The sequence below is a fragment of the Balaenoptera physalus genome (genome assembly GCF_965194825.1).
Source record: "Balaenoptera physalus genome assembly, chromosome: 1".
In the NCBI taxonomy this organism is placed as follows: Eukaryota; Metazoa; Chordata; class Mammalia; order Artiodactyla; family Balaenopteridae; genus Balaenoptera; species Balaenoptera physalus.
Genome location: NC_138882.1, coordinates 134286295 through 134305969, shown reverse-complemented (window position 1 = coordinate 134305969; position 19675 = coordinate 134286295). Strand labels below are relative to the sequence as shown.

At 34.5% G+C, this 19675-nt stretch overlaps 1 protein-coding gene across 1 annotated transcript in view; it reads right to left on the bottom strand.

The window, feature by feature from the left end:
• Positions 1-19675, bottom strand: part of NEGR1 (neuronal growth regulator 1) — an 897772-nt gene that overhangs the window by 364959 nt on the left and 513138 nt on the right. The window contains exon 4 of the mRNA XM_082420866.1: positions 1527-1652. Within this exon, the coding sequence (XP_082276992.1) occupies positions 1527-1652 (126 nt within the window). The remainder of the gene's footprint in view (positions 1-1526; positions 1653-19675) is intronic.

The following is a 19675-nucleotide window of genomic DNA, read 5'->3' as shown; positions in this document are numbered from 1 at the left end:
ATGGAGATCATGTGCTTCATTCTTACAAAAATTATATTTTCATATCAGATTTAAATCCCCGGAAAGATGATTAAGAATCAACCTTACATTTGCATATCACCTTATACTTTTTAATGCACATTTACGCTTATTATCTTTTTTGAGTCTCACAATAGCCAGGGATTTTTATCATTCGACTTTTGGAAAGTAGGAAACTAGCTGAGGGTAACTGAGGCTAAGAGATTTGCACTAGGATTTGCTGAACTGATGAATAAAGAAGTTGAGACTGGAGCACATGTATTCTAACTGCTAGTCCTGGGTTTGCCTCACTTACACCCCATGGAGAGTCTTGCCACTAATTCAGCGCTCACATACCAGTTTTATGATTCTGTAGCCATTCTAGAGAGTGAAATGTTGGCAATCAAAAGCACACTCATGGTTCAGAAATATTACAGGGACCATAATGCATACGATGTAAGGGTATATTGCTGTTCTATTGATTTTTTTCTCACACTAATAGTAATACTAAGAGTATGATATGAGTAAGTCTCATTAGACCTACTGCATAAATGAGGAAACCAAAAGGCACTTAAGGATAAGTGATATTAAAGAAAGCATTAGCAGATAAAATAGATGTTCTAATTGTAATCTTTCTAAGCCTATATAAAATATGCTTTTTTGATTCCTTTGAAAGAGATTTCCTCATCCTAGCCTTGTTCAAGTTATTTCTACCCAAAATATAAATCAAATATTGTTTATCTGAAATGTGGTGGGACCTTATTCATTAAAAGTACCACTCTTACTTCATGGTACATTTAAAGTTACGTAGTTCAAATATTTAGGTTTTACACAAATTGATGACTCGGTTAGAGTTGTGGCTGTGAAAATAGACCTGTCTTGATGATGATTATCCCCAGCTTCCCAAAGTTGACAATCTCTTTAGGAGGATGTGCCCTGTATCAGAAGCACCAGACACCGATAAACGTGTTATATCCCTTAATTTCACCTAGCTGTGTGATCTTGTACAAGTTACTTAAACTCTTGGGTTTTTAGATCCCTCATCAGTTAAAATTTAATTCTAACTGCCAAATCCTTGATTCTGAACTGCAGTTTGAAATTAGACCCTGCAAACTCATAATTCGTATAATTTTATTCTCCCTTGATTACGTCAGCAGTTCATGCTGGCCTATTAACATGTGAATGCTGATTGAATAAAAGCCTTACACATTTAAATGAAGATATTTCTCTTGTGATATTTCCATTTGAGCCTTTTGTCTATCGATTTGTGATTATCCAGTATACTACAGGGAAAATAACCTTGCCTAGGAATCAAGAGACCTAAGTTCTACTCTGGGCTCTGACAGAAAATGTTCATTTAACTTTTGTGAGCTACATGCATTTAGGTATAAAGAATAAGTATAAAAATATGCATCCTGACTACCTCATGAAAAGGATAGAAAAAATTAGTTGACTCTTACATTCTGAACAAGTGAGGTTACAGGAGGATATTGAACAGCACAAGCAACACTGATACTTTTCCGCTTTACCTGATGGGGAGATGTGCCTCCAGGAAATGGAAGGCTCTGGTTTCCCAGTGGCCAAACAAGTCAGGGTGACATTGGTTCCTTCATTGATGGTCATATCACTTGAGATGTCATATATCTTCGGAGGAACTGAAATGGCAAAACATGCAGTGGTCAGAAAAAAATGTATAAAAGTCTGTTGAACTATATATGATTAACTCCATGATATCATGCAATCAAACTATGGTGGTGAAATGTACTTATGGCCCATGGTCATCATCTAAAAGATAGATTCTCTAGATCCTCAGGATTACCCTAGAGTTTTTTTGTTTTTTGATTGGTTTTAATTTTCTCTAATATTTGGCTATGAAATATTTTAGGACAAATTAAATATGTAATAACAAAAAGTTTAAATAGTGCTTAAATGATCAATAAATATTGTTGTGAATACTTTGTATGACATAAACTAGAATATAGCCATCTGTCTGTTCCATCCATGTATCTTCACTATAATGATGGTTTTCCTGTTGAAATGATTAAAGAAAAATGGAAATCTGGAAGAAACTTAAACTATCAGAACAGTTATGCCTACATGGTGATTTAAGAGCTAAGTGAGGTAAAACATGTACAGAATTGGGATGTAAGATTTCAGGGTCGCAAAGGCAATTTAGGTCTCAATTTTCTAATCTGCCAAATAGTAGGGCTGGAATTTCTGAACATTTATGTTCTAAGGAACACAAATGCTAAGGGCTGTGAAAGACATGTTCAACATGAGTTTTCTTGTCAGTAATGGATGGAAATTTGTTGAAACAGGTCTCTTTATTTTGAGATTTCTTAGAACCTTTGTTATGACCTTTGCTCTGCAAATCTACAAGAGTGAAAGGGGAAATATTGTGATGTGTCTTTTTTTTTTTTTCCCCTGATGTATTAGGCTATGGAAACTTTTATAACAGAGCATTTGATGAAAGTAGTGAGCCTGGAATAAACTTTGGGAATGTTGAATAGGAAAATACCTAAATTAACTTCCAGGATAAAAATGTCTGTATTCTCTCAAATACCAAATGATCTCATTTAATCCTTATGCAGCATGGATATAAGTCCTGTGTCCTCTACAGGCTAGCTGTGTTACCTCAGCCTCAGGTCTTCATCTGCAAGCTGGAGATAATAATAGTACAAACCCCATATAGCTACTGTGAAGATTAATAAGTCAACATATGTTAAAGGGTTTAGAAAAGTTCCTGGCAGCATTGTTAGCTATCAATATTATTATTAGATGCCTTAAAACACATATTTGGTGTTTGACTTTAATTTCACTACTGCTCTTTTCCCATGCCTTAAAATTGCTCTCAGAAGTTCACCACTTTGATAGTATACACGACGGGCCTGTGCCATAAGTTTTGGTTTCCTATATAAAAATTATAGTATGTTGAAGTTTCAGGTCAAAGCTAAATAAATGGCAATTAGATACATTGATAACTATTATAAAAACATTCTTTTTAAGTGGAATTTTTCTCATTGTTCCATTCTTAGGGTTTCTTTCGGCAAGAGATATGTTTTCACAGTTACTTTAAAAACCAGTAACTAAAATCTGTCATAAAGATAAATTAAATTACTCATACTTTGAATATCATCTTTGATTTTTTAATGGAACCAAAACTCTGCTACAAGAAAATCTGGGATGATTTGATTACAAATATAAAGTATTCGATTATAAGTAACTGGTGATATGATTGAGGAAAGGGCTTATTCCTAAGTGATATACTATTGTATCTGTTTCTAAGTGACATACTTTAATTGACATTTAAGACATATTATCATTAAACTCTTCATTGAGCTCTTCTCAGGCAAATAATAAAAAATTAAAACCATTCCAAATAGAAGACTCTTTTTAGCTTAACTGAAACAGAACAGAAATAAAAACTTTAAAATACCCTAGGAAGAAAGTAGAGAAAAATGTGCAAGACTTACTGGTGAATTGAAGATTTAATAAAAATAAACTTATAACATTAAAAAAATATATATCCTTTGGATATATGAATGTAGGTATTGGTTTGATATAGTAAACTATGAAATACATGTGTATATACAAACACATGTGTGTATATTTATGAGTGTGTATATCTATATATATAAATATACAGATACATATATACCAATGTCTACTATTAAAAAAAGAAAAAGTTATATAATACTTTCCTTCTTTATGTAGAAGATAGTACACAGAGATCAGTCTAGTCTGGCTAGTTTTATTTTAAACATATAACTGATTCAACTTTGGGCAGAGGTGTATATATTTAAGAGAAATGATGGCGTGCCATAAGACCATGCATTCTAGCCTCTAAATTAAATTACTTTGTCAATTTTATCTGACTTTAAAATAGTTTAGTTTCATCTTTACACATCTACTTATATTTAAAGTGGTAAACTAATATTAAGCACAATATTTGATTTCACAGAGAAATAGCCAAGTCCCTTAGCAATAAACTTAGATTTAACATTTAACTATGGGAAATTCTGTGGTGGGGGAAGACTGTTGAATTCCAGGTGTGACATGTCAGTTCAGTGATTGCAACCACCTCCCGGGGCCTCATAATTCAGGATCTGCTACAGGAAAGAAACATCTGGAAAGAGAATGTTAGCAAGGGAAATCCCTCTGGCAAGGCACTTCTCCCCAGAATGCATCACCTGTTGGCAACAGATGTTGTGTGTAGAGAGAGCCAATGAAGTCCTTCACATGCAATGTATGTAGCTTGTGGAGGCAAAAACAGGTGTTGCTTTGCTGAATTGCATATCCAGTTCAAGACTTCAAAGTTTCACTGATTATTATGGAGGGAATAATTCTGGACTCACAGGAAATGCAAAAATTTCAAAGCATAATCATTGACCTCAAGGAACTTAAAATTAAAAGAAGGAGGCAGATTGGTAAGTAACTAAGAGAAGACAAATATTTTCCACATTTTCCTTTCTCATTTTACATGAGTAACACATGTCTACTAGGTATGCCTTCTGGGTTCAAATCATCAGAGATTAATTCTGTGTTTGTTTCTTTTAGAGCAAACCATGAAGGATAGTTTATCCACAAAGTTATTCATTGCAGTGCTATTTATAATAGAGAAGAACTATCAGTAACCTCGATGTAAGACAACAGAAATGGAGATATTGTTAGCTCTGCCTCCAGAATAAGGTGTGGTTCCGAGGAAGGGTTTGGGGTGAATCTGGGGAACATTAGGCTAAGACATAAAGGAAAAGAAAAGTGATGCTTCTACCATGGGTGGCAGGATCTTGGAGAATGGTAATGTCTCGAGTGTCTTAAGATCCTCCCGTTCTGGATTACTGTTTGTGTATAAATGGTGCATGCACACAGGTGGGAAGAACGCCACTGAACTTTCTAAATGACAAAGCATTTCTTATGGTATGTCCAATATTCTACACGCTTGCAGAGAAAAAAGAAAAATGAGGAGAGTTAAAATAACTTACTATTCTAGACATCTGTTTCTTTTCTATATACCTTATATCAAACTCCTTCAACCTTTTTATTTATAAATTTAACTTAAAAATCAATTGTTTAAAAAGAAGTATGTTCAATCAATTCAATAATTTTTAAGTCATTAAATAACTCTATATTTTAACAAGTATTTTAGGTTGCTGTGCATATTATTTAAGTATTTATGACCTAGAGCAGAGTAATAAAGGAATAAGTTATTCATCTAAATATACACTTGCTTAATTTGCAGGAAATAATTATTATAACGTTAAAATTGTCATCATCATGACACCATAAATAAAAACACTGAAAGGTAGAAGTTCTAGATTTCTCACTAAATTGCAGAATATCTTTTTCCTAATAGGACCCTAATTGGGGATACACACAACTTTACATCTGTGTTAATAATGAACTGTTGCTTATCACCAGTTAGAGACACTGAAGAACATTGGAAACTTTCTAAGCAATAGGGTTGGGAGTGGATTTAAAGTTTGTGTTGGAGGGAAATTTTTTTTTTAATTCCCACATACATTTAAAGGAATCACTCTTGTACCTTCAAATTCATAACCTACTTTGCCTTTAATCAATTATTCACAGGACTCAATTTCAACTACTGTTTACCACCCTGTTCTCAACTCCTATTCAGTTGATGCCATGGTGGGGGGGGGGGCAGGAAATGATGCATATTTAGATGCATTTATAGATTTAGATTCATTTAAGGTAATTCAAATCTCTTGCTGGTTTCACTTTCATCAAAAATTATGCAATCTGACTTGCCCCAACTGCCTTCTCCCTTTGGAACCATCTATCACGGTGTCTTCAGGCAGGGAAGAGCATTCTTAGTAAGGAAAATCTTAGAATACATATCCAAACCAAATACTAACGATTTCCAAACAACCAGCCTTTTGGGATTATTCCCTACCATTTGCACTATGATGGGCAATTGAGCTTGTGAGTGTCCTCATGGTTACTTTTTTTTTTACTTGTACATAATTTCTGAACTGTGTAAATAAAATAAGATTTTGTCTGTTTAATGAGCAGCCTTCACAGATTTAACTTAAATTTCTTCTAACAACTCATCTTATAGTGTGGAACATGACCATTAAAAACTTGAGAAGTCAACATAAGGGTGACAAATATGTACAACACAGGAATCATATGAGCACACTCGTTTATTTTATATGAAAAGTCTGTTCAGGGACTGCGGCCAGGATGCTGGTGTGAGGAAGTCAGAGACAAGGAGCCTGGCGTCCTTGGGCTCCAGCCCTGATTCGTAGCGGTGGCAGCTGGTGGAAAATATTTTTTTAAAAAGTCTGCGTAGATGATAATAAATAAAATAGAGTTCACATCTATATGAAGTTGCATGAGATGTGAGGTGGTGCCACACGTAACAGTGACAATCTTTAGAGGATGTATTTGATGGCTATCATAACTGTAAATAAATGCAAGACATGGACTATTTGGATCTGGGCAGTTTCATTGGCTTACTAGAATCAATTAAATGCCCCATCAAGTTCTTAAGTTGTAAGAGTCTGTGAAAGACCACAGTACATACAAATCCATTTGGAGGGCTTCTTTAGGCTGCACGAGCTAAAAGGTGGATGGATTATGTATTTAAGCTGGTCCACAAATACTCACAGATTGTTAAAAAACAACAGTTGAGTACTTATTATAACCACAATATTCTGGGCACAAAAATCATCTGCTTCCATAGCCAGGGTATAAAAATCACAGCAGTGATTTATAAGCAGGTGTACTACGTGTCTTCCCATTCAGTCTCTGAAGCCATAGGCTCATTACTAAAAACCTTTAAAGGTTTTAATATATCTAATTGAATTATGCATACACTGGGTCAAACAAAAAATAAAAATAAAAGCGATTCCATCTCTTTGTGTCCTGCTTGACTCACCTCTCCCATAGTGACTTTCTCCACCTCAAAAGCTTACCACAAAGAAGGAACATTGAAATGTGAATTTCTGAGGGAACGATAAAGGGTTAAATTTCATCTGAAAGCATTGTGTCACTGATGACTTTGAACACCTTCAAGCAAGATAGATTTTTCTGGGTGTGTGTCTTGTTGAAATAACCATTTACACCCCACAACACGCTGTTCCTTCTCACTCCCCCTCCTCTGGTATCGATAGTTTCTTCTTTATAGTATTCTTTGCAATCTGTCATTGGTATTTATTTCTTTACTTGTTTATTGCCTGTCTTCTCTTCATGCAACATAAGTAAAGGTCTTGGGTCGGAACCTTGTTTACCTTATTCAACAGCCTATTATGAGTACCTAGAAAAGAGCCTGACACATATGGGATATTCAACAATATTTGTTTTATTGTTTTTTTATGTGTTGAGCTAATATTTCTTTGGCTTCATAATGATGATTTCCCACAGAATTTTATACCACTGCAAGGATGATATAAATTCTGAGAATATAGTGAAAATGTAATTATAGTGCCAAGTGTCCTGTGTGACGTTTTTCAAGGATTCTCCAAGATAGGGGATTCACTATTTCTCTTAACTTATTTAAAAGCATGACATTTCCGTACTGCATTGCCTACTATAATTTTTGCCATGCAAACCCAGAGAAATAATTGAACAATAATCATAAATTTATTTTCAACAGAATGAGCTGTCACATCTTAGGCAGGACTATGTATTTTGGTTAGAGTTTTTTTTTTTTTTTTTTACTTGAGAAGCTATGTAAATTAAGGGTCAAAAGTATTTGACTCGAATAGTGTGTACATATTATTTCTGCTTTTTTTTTCCCTCTCCATAGACTTGGAGTCTGGGTTAGTTCGAATAGCCTATATCTCTGAAGACTTTCCAAACTGCTTCAGTCAACAAGCTAAACATAACTATAAATCTTTGGAGATTGGCTTTTTTTGAACTCCCGTATCTGGTAATGGCTGGCAATATCAAAAGAACAGTCTTTCTTTCCTTAGGCTGGCACTTCCCTTTTCAGTCTTGGCCAGCCCCCAGAAAGTGAAAGCAAATCTTCGTTACATAACAAATCTCCTGGAAAAGGTGCTGTCCTCAAACTGAGAGAAGAAATTGTTTCATGATTTTTTTTTCCTAAACTGGCTTGCTGGTGGGTGCTGATGGCTTCCTGGCCTGCATCTAACTAGCAACATTGTTTTCTCCAGCTCAGAGACTATAAACTGACTTTTTATAGTTTATGACATTTCAGAGATTTCTATGGTTTCTCCCCTCATCCCATCACTGATAGGAGGAAAAAATAGCTAAGTGTGACTTGTAAATGCAAACTTGCCAGATTTGTGAATTACCTACTGATGGAATATGTCAGAACTGCTTTGGGGGGCAAAGAACGTGTTTGAAAAAAAAAATGTATCTTTCAGACTTCAGTTCAAACTTTGAATCATGTTGCTTAACTTACTGTTTTTCCTTTTTTATAAGACCTATGTATAAATTGTTCTCAGTCTACTATGTCCTTCAGGGGGTCAGCTATATACACTGACAGAACAAGCAGTGACCTATTTTAATCCATCCATCCATCCATTCATTCATTCATTCAACAAATATTTACCGAGAAACCAACTTGATTTAGGGAGACCAATCTTAAGGAGTCCATGTCTAACGAGTTAGAAAAACCTAACACTATTAATTAATTATGATATGGAGTCATAAATCCTACAAAGTAGATTCTGTACAGCAAGGTGTTTTGGGAACACAGAGTAGTAAATCTAACTCTGCCTATGGAGTCAGAATTGGAGGGGATACAGATCTTAGATAAGGCTTTATGAAACAGATGACATTTGAGTGGAATTTGATGGTTAAAAATAGTAGTTTCCTATACCCAGATAATCATCAGGATGATCTGGTAAGTTTTTTTAGAATCCTGAGGTAGAGAGGGCACAACTTAGGGGATCCTAGACCAATAGGTTTGGAGTGAGCTCCAAAATCTACAGATTTGGGGAACATTTACAGGACACCAGAAAGTCTTCTCCATAAACTTCCCTCTCCTATTCATTTAAAAACTCCACTCTAGTTAGAGAGCCCTCCTTCACAGCCTCAGAGCAGTTATTTGCCTGCAAGGGCCTAATATTAAAGTGTAACTATCCCTAGAAGAGATGATACCTTAATAGCTGGCACTCAGTAGAAAGGTGCTATGAGCAACTTTTCCCCACTGTGTTATTTTCCCTTGGGAAAATCTAGAATTGGTTCATGTAGCAGGGATCAAGACAATCAGCGATGGAGAGAAGAAAGTGAGCATCTGAGAGTGATAAACCCCACAGGATATAGAGTTATGGAAAAAATCAAAGTTGGAAATGACTTCCTTCTCTCTTTCTTTTCTCTCCATCTTTGCTTGACTACCTAATACATGGATTATACATCAAATAGGATGAAAGAGAGCAAGTAATCCCTAAATTTTAAGACAGATTTTCTTACTGAGGAAAGGCCTAGGTGTTCACTAGGTAGATTTTCAGTGTCAAATATATATAAATACATACACACATACACACATATGTAAATACACATGTATGTACATATGTTATATTAAGAAGGCTTACTATACATGATAATTAAATGTGACAAAAGAATAAAGAAAGTTCACTGGTTTAGAAAGGATAAGTTTTGGAGGCTTAATATTTATTTAATGATTTAAAAATTTTTGGTTGAAGGCAAGTTCCTCACCTGCTGAATAAACATTTTTAAAGCACAAATACAGCATTGTTATACAAGAGTTTCAATATTTTAGACTGTAAAGATTTTTAGTTTTGCTTCATTTTTGCTGGAGGATCAAGAGCTGGCCTCTACACATGAATGTTTACACACCAGAGTTCAAAACCCTGCTGTACCTCAGGCTAGCTTCAGCTTCACTTACTTGGATTGTTCAAAGATATAAAATACTGCTTAAAATCAGGACCATAATAACAGCTACTCCCTCAGGCAGCAGCAGCAGCAGGAAGGCTAGAACACACCTACAGCAGTGTTGTATATCACAGGGAATCTACAATGCCTTTGTAACTCATCCTTCTCCCCAGTAGAAAACAGTTGCAAAATACATAGGAAGAACACCACAACTGAAATGCCTTAGAGCACACAAATCTAGGTATCCATACCTAGTGAGGCAGATTTCTTAAGAAACCAACTCTATTATCTTTAAAACCTTCAGTGATGATAACATTTTATTAGGAATTAATAATGAGCTTTTTCCTGGAAACAATTCAGCAGTATACTTTAAGAACTTTAAAAAATCCAACTCAGTGAGCCAATGATTTCCCTTCCAGGTATTTATCTTAAGGAAAGCAGGTACCTCCTTCCAGTATAGTCACTATTCCCACAAACCTGGTGGCCAGCTCCACTGTTCTGTTTGAAAATGTGCCAGCAAGTGCCCTCTGGAATGGCCCGGGTGAACTTTTCTTGCCTCATCTTTGGCAGTGAACTATTCTCTATATAAACCAGAGGAAACAGCCCAGCTGTGTCATGCTAGAACCCAGCTGCCTTCTTTGCAAATATTTCCCAGAGCTAAAAGCTTGCTTTAGCATTTTTTGAAACACAAGAGAGTCCAATGTCTGCCTTTGGACTCATACAGTTATATTGAAACACCTGGCTCCAGATTTCTTTTTTTTTTTTTTTTTCCACGGGCTCTAGGCGCACAGGCTTCAGTAGTTGTGGCTCACGGGCTCTAGAGCGCAGGCTCAGTAGTTGTGGCGTCCGGGCCCAGTTGCTCTGCAGCACGTGGGATCCTCCCGGACCAGGGCTCGAACCCGTGTCCCCTGCACTGGCAGGCGGATTCTCAACCACTGCACCACCAGGGAAGCCCCGGATTTCTTGAGGTGAGCCTCTTCCGGTTCAGTAGGAGTTCTCTTTGGGAGGCTCAGGTTTCCATAAACGTGTTTTCGTACATTTTTATATCTAAAGCCTGCTATGTTGCTTTCTGCATTTGCAGAGAAGATGTGCCATGTCAGTGCAATCAGAAAACATAATGGCTTCTCTGAAGTACTGTGGTTTTTGTTATTTGTACATATGTATTTTCCGAATTATAAAGGTAGTACACACTTATTGAAAAGAATGTGGAAAATATATAAAGAATGAGGAAGACAAAGCCCAAATCACCTGTTAGGTTGAAACACCTAGAATCGCCTTTTGGTAGGGCAGAAACAAGTGTGCGCGTGTACACGGGAGAGCACCAGTCTAAAGACTGACAATTCCCATGTAGAAATGAAAGTCCAGCTTTGCCAGACCTTTAGATATGAACTATTCTATTATTTTGTACCACACAAATTCATCAACATATCTGTGGATTTACCTTAGCACCAACTCAAATGGCACCATTCTGGGATTTAGAAACATTTGCAGCTTACTGAAGACACTGGATCATCACAGCTGGAAAACTGTCATAATGTAGAAGTGTACGTGGTCTAGGAAAATAAACAGTGCCTGGAGGTTTATGTGTGTGCAGAATCCTCACCATCCACTGCAAGGCCTTTGTAGTCTGAATGCAGTCATTGAGTCACAACTTGCTATCTATGCCCTGCACGCTGGCAAGCCCTCAGCCTGTTCATTTGCCTTGAAAGACCCATTTTTACATTACATTGCTTCGTTTCTCATCAAAGCTGTGCATTATCACACTAATGTGTGGTTGCTCACCTGTCATGGAATAACCATGATGACATCTCCAGAGTGATCAGAGTTCTGCCTTAGGAAATATTCTGAGAACAGGTCTTATTCAGAAATTTAAATAATAAAATTATGATTCACATTAATATTTTGCTCCCCCACAAATTCTACACTTTTAAATCGTTGTGTTTCTTTATCTGCTTTTCTCAAAGAGAATGCTTTATTTATGCTTAAAATGTAACAACCAAATATTATTGTGCAATTATATGCCCAGATATCTCAGGGCAGTCCTATGGTTACATGCACAGATTCTAAAATTGGGTTAAAAGGTAATTTGCCATTTGCTGGCCCCTAGATCATTATTAGTCACAGTGGCCAAAGTGCATTCTCTTATAATTCAATATCAAAGAAATTGCTTTTACGGCATTAACTATATTATATTCAAAATTGTATAAATTATTGAAATACTATTCCTACTGCCAAGATATAAGACAGTTCACATGGAAAAAGTTCCATTTTAAATTATTCATTGGAAAAATGTCAGTCTCTTGCCAGAAATTGTTTTATACTGGGGCTAGCTTTTGGGACTTACATTTAATATGAATCACAAGAACTCTGAAAATTTCAGATACTCATAATTCTCTTGGCTTTGAATAATTTGTTCATTTAACTTGTTCATTTCCATCAAGTGGATTAAATATTATAAATTGTCTTGTATCAAGGTGCTATTCTAATGAGCATTTTCATTAGTAGGCAAAGTCTTCATAGGTAATTCTTTGTTAGTCTTGATAAAATAATATCAAAAATCTATATAAAAGTACTGAAATTTGGTGACTTACATTCAGTATTTTTGAATAGAATATAGAAACTGTATAACCAGTGAGTTATATATGTTATATATACATATGCACATATATAAATTATATGTATGTGTACATACATGAGTATATACATGTATGTATATTTGTCATATAGTTGATATATATTATATTGGATTGTGTGTATTTTGTAACATAATTACGTGTCATTGCTAATAATAGAATATGGTAGTAGCGGGGCAAATCTAATTATAAGACACATAATTATGTTACAAAATAGACATACACAAACATACGCACACATATCTAATCTATGCATATTTTTCCTACACATTTCTGGAGAACTCATAGGAATCAAGGAACTCTTCTATATAGATCTCTGAGTATTTTACAAGATCATACTTAGTACATAGTAAGTGCTCAGAAGGTGTTGAATAAGGATGTTTTTTATCAGTTCTAAATGTTCCTTATTTGAAAAGTTAGTTTTTAACACCCTCATTAAAAAGTCATTCTCCCTCATATTAATTACAACATTCTGAGGAACAGAAATATTTAACTACTTTTCCCTTTTGAATTAAAAAACATTGTGAGTAAACTACTCCCTGGAGTATTAAGTAAGAAACGTTGATTTATTTTAGTTTCTCCAAGGTATTAGGTGTGTAACATATCTGCACATCGCAGTTGAAAGTATTGTGTATTTTGATTTTGATTTTCTAGATAATATCATATTATATTGTTAAGAACTTGAAAATGTGGTTAAGACTGAAGAGTGTATTCTCTTGGGCACGTGTGTTCTGTAACTACCTCTCCTTCCTGCTCGTCTTTCTTGTTTTGAACACTCCAGTCTCATCACTTGGCAAAAAATAAGCCAAATCCTCTCGTTTTTCTGCCAGTTGGAAAACTCAATCTACCCAATAAGCATTAGCTCTATTATTCTATATTTTTGCCTATACCTTTCATAACTATTTATTCTTTTTTCACAGCTACTACTATAATGGAAGGGCAGAAAGCATATCTAAATTTTTGGTTTGAGGATTGAGATAAATGAAGGGCAAGGTTTAGCCATATCAAAATGACCAAATTAACCTTTTTGGTATGTTAACTAGCTTAATTGATAAACGGAATTCTATGAACATATTGAGTATACATAGATCTCAAGAGTCACTTGACAGTTGTTAATGATAGTTTAAGCAATAGAATGGAGAACTGTGGACAAGGAGCCCACGCAGCCAGGAAGAGTACTGTTTGCCCCTACAACCAGTGTTGGTGGGTAGATTCATGTAAGTATGAAGGAAGAATGTTAGAGGAAGGCCATGAGGAGCTGGGTCTGGCTCTGTCCTTTCCTCAATTTTAAACGTCTTGGATGAAGCTCTTGGAGACATGCTTATTGATAAAACTATATCAGGTGTCATGTTTTCAGTTACAGTCACTACAATTTAAGAGTGACACACTGGTATGTTATTTTACAATGAGAGGTCAGTCAGAATAGTAAAGTGTCCAGACACAATAACATGTAAAGACACAGCTGCAGGAGCTAGGAATGTTTACATAAAGGTAAGGAATGGAAAGAAGGAAGATTTTTGAATAGACTTGTGGATTTATTCTAGTTTGTTCTTGTGGACAGAATAATGGTAGATTTCAGGTCATTATAGTGAAATATCCTAAACAAGAATGTCCTCACAATGAAATAGATTATTTATGAGAATACAAACTCCCTGTCATCAAAAGATTCTCAGGGAAATATGGAAGACCAGTAGGATTAGACAAGGGATTACTATCAATATATTTCGGTGAGTGCTTGGGTCAAATACGCTCATAGGGAATTTCAACTGTTATGTTCTTTGACTCTTTGTCACAAATCCAAGTAAAATACCATGAACATGCTAAAGGGCCTGGGAAAATGGTTATTGATCCTCTGAGTGCTTAAAACAAAATAAGACAAAATAAGTTCTTGCTGAATTCTAGGAATGCAAAGAATAGTTGAATAATATCTTTGTAGGAAAAAAAAAGAGACTATTCTCTGCTATCTGAAAACTCTGTTGACCAATTTTATATTTGCCTTTCCACCATAATATGAATAGTACATCATGTGGTTTTTACCGAAGCAAATTTTTTGTGAGTTTGTGTGCATTATAGCAGTCACAGTGTATGCATCCAGATCAATGTGTTAGTATAAACAGATGGAAATATGCTTCTCAGTTGATGAGTAACATAAGAGCCCTTCTCATCCTGTTTCACCAAACACCTAAACCCACACACTTTCTGCCCTGGTTTCTTTTTTTTTTTCCATATTTATCTCTGAATTGTTTTTAATTTCCAGAAATGGGATGACCACCTGCCTTTCAAACATACTGCAAAAACAGCAGTGATTATGGTTGATTTTTGCTAGTCAGTTATTTTATAGAAGAAAACATGTACCAAATGACAGCAGAGTCACCAGCTGATGAGAAGATTTATTATGTATATAACATTGTGCTTTTGGTAGGGAGTCAGCAGAACTGTGTTATGACTGTAATACCAAACTGTTTCTATCAGGCTGAGAGCTGTAACATTCAAATGGTACCTTAAGGAACCGAGCTGTGTGCTTACTACTGAACAGTACTTTTTTAAAAAGGAGGATTAAACAAAATTTATAAGAGAAAAAGCAAACTTTTGTAGTTAAGATATATAATCTGTTCCTTTCTGAGTGTAGCAAGGCTGCTACTTGATCAACAAACATGTCCTCTTCTTGGCACACGACTACATTCTGTTTCCCAGAATCCTTTGTAGTTGCTTATAACTGAATTTTAAGCAGTGGAATGTGAGCAGACATGATGTGTGTTATTTCTAGGCTTGGCTCCCCCCAAAATTCCCATGGGTGATCCTCCATGTAATTTCCCCCTAAACAGCTTGATGCACGTAGCCTTGGAAATTGGAAATCACATATTGAAGATGACAGAAATACAGTATAGAGGAGAACGAGTTTTTAGAGAATGTAGTCTGCCTATAAGGAACAACTTATTTAGTGGTCATATTAGTAACAGATAAAAAATATGCCCAGACAGTTTTATAGAAGAGATTGACCAATATCTAAGGAACTCTAATCTCTATGTTTTATAACACACTCAAAAGAAGATTAAAGAAACAAAATGTATGGAAATAATTGTTTTCTTATAAGCCTATTCCTGAATATAAAAGGAAGAAAACAGCACCAATTTATTTTATGAAACTGATATAATGTGATATTAAATATGGACACGAACTATACAAGAAATGTAATTTCACTTATGAACCCAGAACATTTTAAATTATAATATTGAATCCACCAAGCGAATCCAGAAATGTATATATAAAAAAAGCATGACTTATTCTAAGACTGAGGATACTGTTCAACAATTTATTAATTTAATACTCCACAGAAACAGACTGAAAGAGAAATATATATGATTATGTCAATTGGGATAGAGAACAAATTATATAAGAAAAAAACTATAATTTATAACAAAAAAGTTACAAACTAGGAGTAGAAACTTTCTTGTACAATGTGACTGAAAGGATCTACCAAAAATTCACAATGATCATTATCTTTAATTGTGAAGTGTTATAGACATGTTTCATTAAAAGTGAAATATGGTAAAGAAGCCCACTTTTACTGCTTCTAATTTACATTATACTGGAGTTCCTACCCAGTTCAGTAAGATTAGGAAATAAGTTAGAAGTGTAGGTATTGGAAACAAAGGTCCAAAAGAGTCACTGGCCATACATAATGTAATTGTCTTTGTAGAATATTCAAAAGAAGTTACATACTATTTAAATTGATGAAATTGATAAGAATTCAGCTAGACTACAAAAAAGGATGTTAATTCTTCCTACAATAAATCTACAAATTTGATACAATTATATCAAAACTTCTACTTTTATTCACAGAATTCAATAAGATTAACCTAGTACTAATATTGAAGGGTAAAGGACAAAAAGTAGCCAAGACAACCTTGATTAAGAAAAATAGAAAGAAACTTATTCTATCATACTCTCAAGACAAAGTATAAAACTCTGGCAGAAAGATACCGACCAGAATGAAACTAATACAAACAAAACATACAACATGCACAGAACACACACAGAAGTTTTGAATATGATGATGGAATATTACAAATCAGGGAAAAATAACATACCATACAATCAATGGTGCTAGGACAATGGCTACATTCGAAAAAAGATAAAGTAGATTATGACCTCACATTATGCACAGAAGATGGACATATATTAAAAGCCTAAATATTAAAATCTAAATATTTAAAGGTTAAAAAATATAGATATTGAAGTTGTAAATGAGTAAGACATAAAAACATATATATTTATGCATATGTGAGACACCATAAAAATTTTAAAAGAAGCCACAGATCTGTAGGAGGTATTTATAATGAATGTAAACAAGTAAACAATATTGGTATCCTGAATATATAAAAATTTTCAACAGTTCAATAAGTAAAAAAGAAACAAAAACAAAGAACAGGTTAATAAAAATGGATACAGAATATAAATAGGAAATTCATAAAAGAGGAAACTTTAATGTTCAATTATTTGACAAGAAGTAGAAATTCATTAATAGTTAGGAAAATTTAAATTAAAACAACACATATTCAAATCCATAATATTGGTAAAGCTTTAAAAGTTAGAAAATACCAAGGTGATAAGGATGCCAGAAAATTAAATATCATACAATGATGAAATCACTATAAATCTGCAAATAATTTGAAAACAGCTAATAAAACTAAAGATGCACATTTATCTCTACAATTTCATTTCTAAGTATTTATATACCTAGAGCCTAGTTTCTGTAAAGTGTGGTCCTCCATCACCTGGGAGCTTGTTACAAATGCAAAATCTCAGGTGCATCCACATCAACTAATCAAAAGCTGCAATTTAATGAGATCTCCAGGTAATTTATATGTATATTAAAATTTGAGAAGCACTGCCCCAGACAAGAGTACTGGTTCTCAAAATTGGCTGCATATTAGGATCACCTGGGATGTTCTTAAAATATTCCAATGCATGGACCCTACTGCAGAAAACTAAATATATTCAAAAGCCTCCCAGATGATTGCATTGTGTATCCATGGTTGAGAACCTGTGTGTTAAAGAAAATCTCACATATGCCCAGGGAAGTTTATCAAAGATTATATAGTTTGAAAAAGCAAAAACCTGGGTAATTCCATGGATTTATCAACTGTTAGGTTATACAACAGTATCCTCAACTGTAGACAAAATGTTTTAATGGGATCTTATATGTATCAATATTGACTACTCTAAAAAATAATATGTTGAGGGCAAAAAGACAATTGGTGGAGAAAGAACAGGCAAATCGATTAACTGAACAGAATAAAGAGCCCAGAAATAGACCCACATAAATATAGTCAACTGATCTTTGACAAACAAGCAAAGGCTTCTTTGTGTTAATGGAGCAAAGACAGTCTTTTCAAAAAATCATGCTGGAATAACTGGACAACAACATGCAAAAAAATGAATCTAAAATAGACCTTATGCTTTTCACAAAAATTAACTCAAAGTGTTTATAAACCTAAATGCAAAACTTTAAAACTCCTAGAAGATAACATATGAGAAAACCTAGATGACCTTGGGTATGGTAATGACTCTTTAGATACAACACCAAAGGCACAATCCAAGAAAGAAACAATTGGTAAGCTGGATTTCATTAAAATTACAAGCTTCTGCTCTGCAAAAGACAATGTCAAGAGAATCAGAACACATGCCACAGAATGGAAGAAAATATTTGCAAAAGACACACCTGATAAAAGACTGTTATCCAAGATGTACAAAGAATTCTTAAAACAATAAACAACCCGATTTAAAACAATGGGCTAAAGACTTTAACAGACACCTCACCAAAGAATATTTATCAATGGCAAATAAGCATATGAAAAGATGCTCCACATTATATGTCATCAGGGAAATGCAAATTAAAACAACAATAAAATACTAAATATTACACACCTATTAGAATGGTCAAAATCGGGAACACTGACAACATCAAATACTGGAAGGGATACGGAGCAATAGGAACTCTCACACACTGCTGGTGGGAATGTAAAATGGTACAGCCACTTTGGAAGGCAGTTGGTAGTTTTTTAACAAAACTAAACATACTCTTACCATATGATTCGGCAATCATGCTCCTTGATTTACCCAAAGGAGTGGAAGAATATGTCCACAAGAAAACCTGCCCCTGAATGTTTATAGGAGCTTTATTCATAATCACCAAAACCTGGAAGTGATCAAAATGCTCTGTTGTAGGTGAATGGATGAATAAACTATGGTACTTCCAGATAATGGAATATTATTTAGTGCTCAAAAGAAATGAGCTGTCAAGCCATGAAAAGACTTGGAGGAAACTTAAATGCATATTACTAAGTGAAAGGAGCAAATCTGAAAAGGCTACATACTGTGTGAGTTCACCAAAATGATACTCTAAAAAAGGCAGAAATAAGGGGACAGTAAAGAGATAAAAGGTTGCCAGGGGTTAAGAGGGTGAGAGGAGGGCTGACTAGACAGAGAATATAGGATTTGGGGGCAGTGAAAATACTTTGTATAATATTATAATGATGGGTATAGGTCATTATACATTTTTCCAAACTCACAGACCAAACAGCACTAAGAGTGAACCATAATGTACATGGACTTTGAGTGATTATGATGTGTGAATGTAGGTTCGTCAATGGTAACAAATGTACCGCTCTGCTGGGGGATGTTGATAATGTGGGAGGCTGCACATATGTAGAGGATATATGGGAAATCTCTCTACCTTCCTTTTCAATTTTGGTGTGACTCTAAAACTGCTCTAAGAAACAAAGCCTTAATATAAAAATTATATGTATTGATCTCACACATATTCTGTAACTTATTATGGTTAAGTGTACACAATAAAAATGTGAAAAACATGTGTAGGAAGGATATACAGTAAGAGTAGATACAAATAGGAATCCTGGAAGGGAAATAGGAGTAAATATTTAGTTTTATATATTATTTCCATTTTATAAGTGAAGTGAATCAATATTATCAAACGGTTAAATTAGTATATTGGTATATTGATGCTGATATATTTTAAGCTATCTGTATTTTTCAAATCACAAAAAAATAAAAATTTAAAGCAAATATAGATTAAAAGGGTTCTTGTTTCGTGAGGTTGTTGTGAACCTGTAAATGAGATCTGATGCTTGAATGAAGTAATCGTTTTGGAAAGTGAATGCTACATAGGTATTAGCTGTCATTACTAATAAATGTTCTAA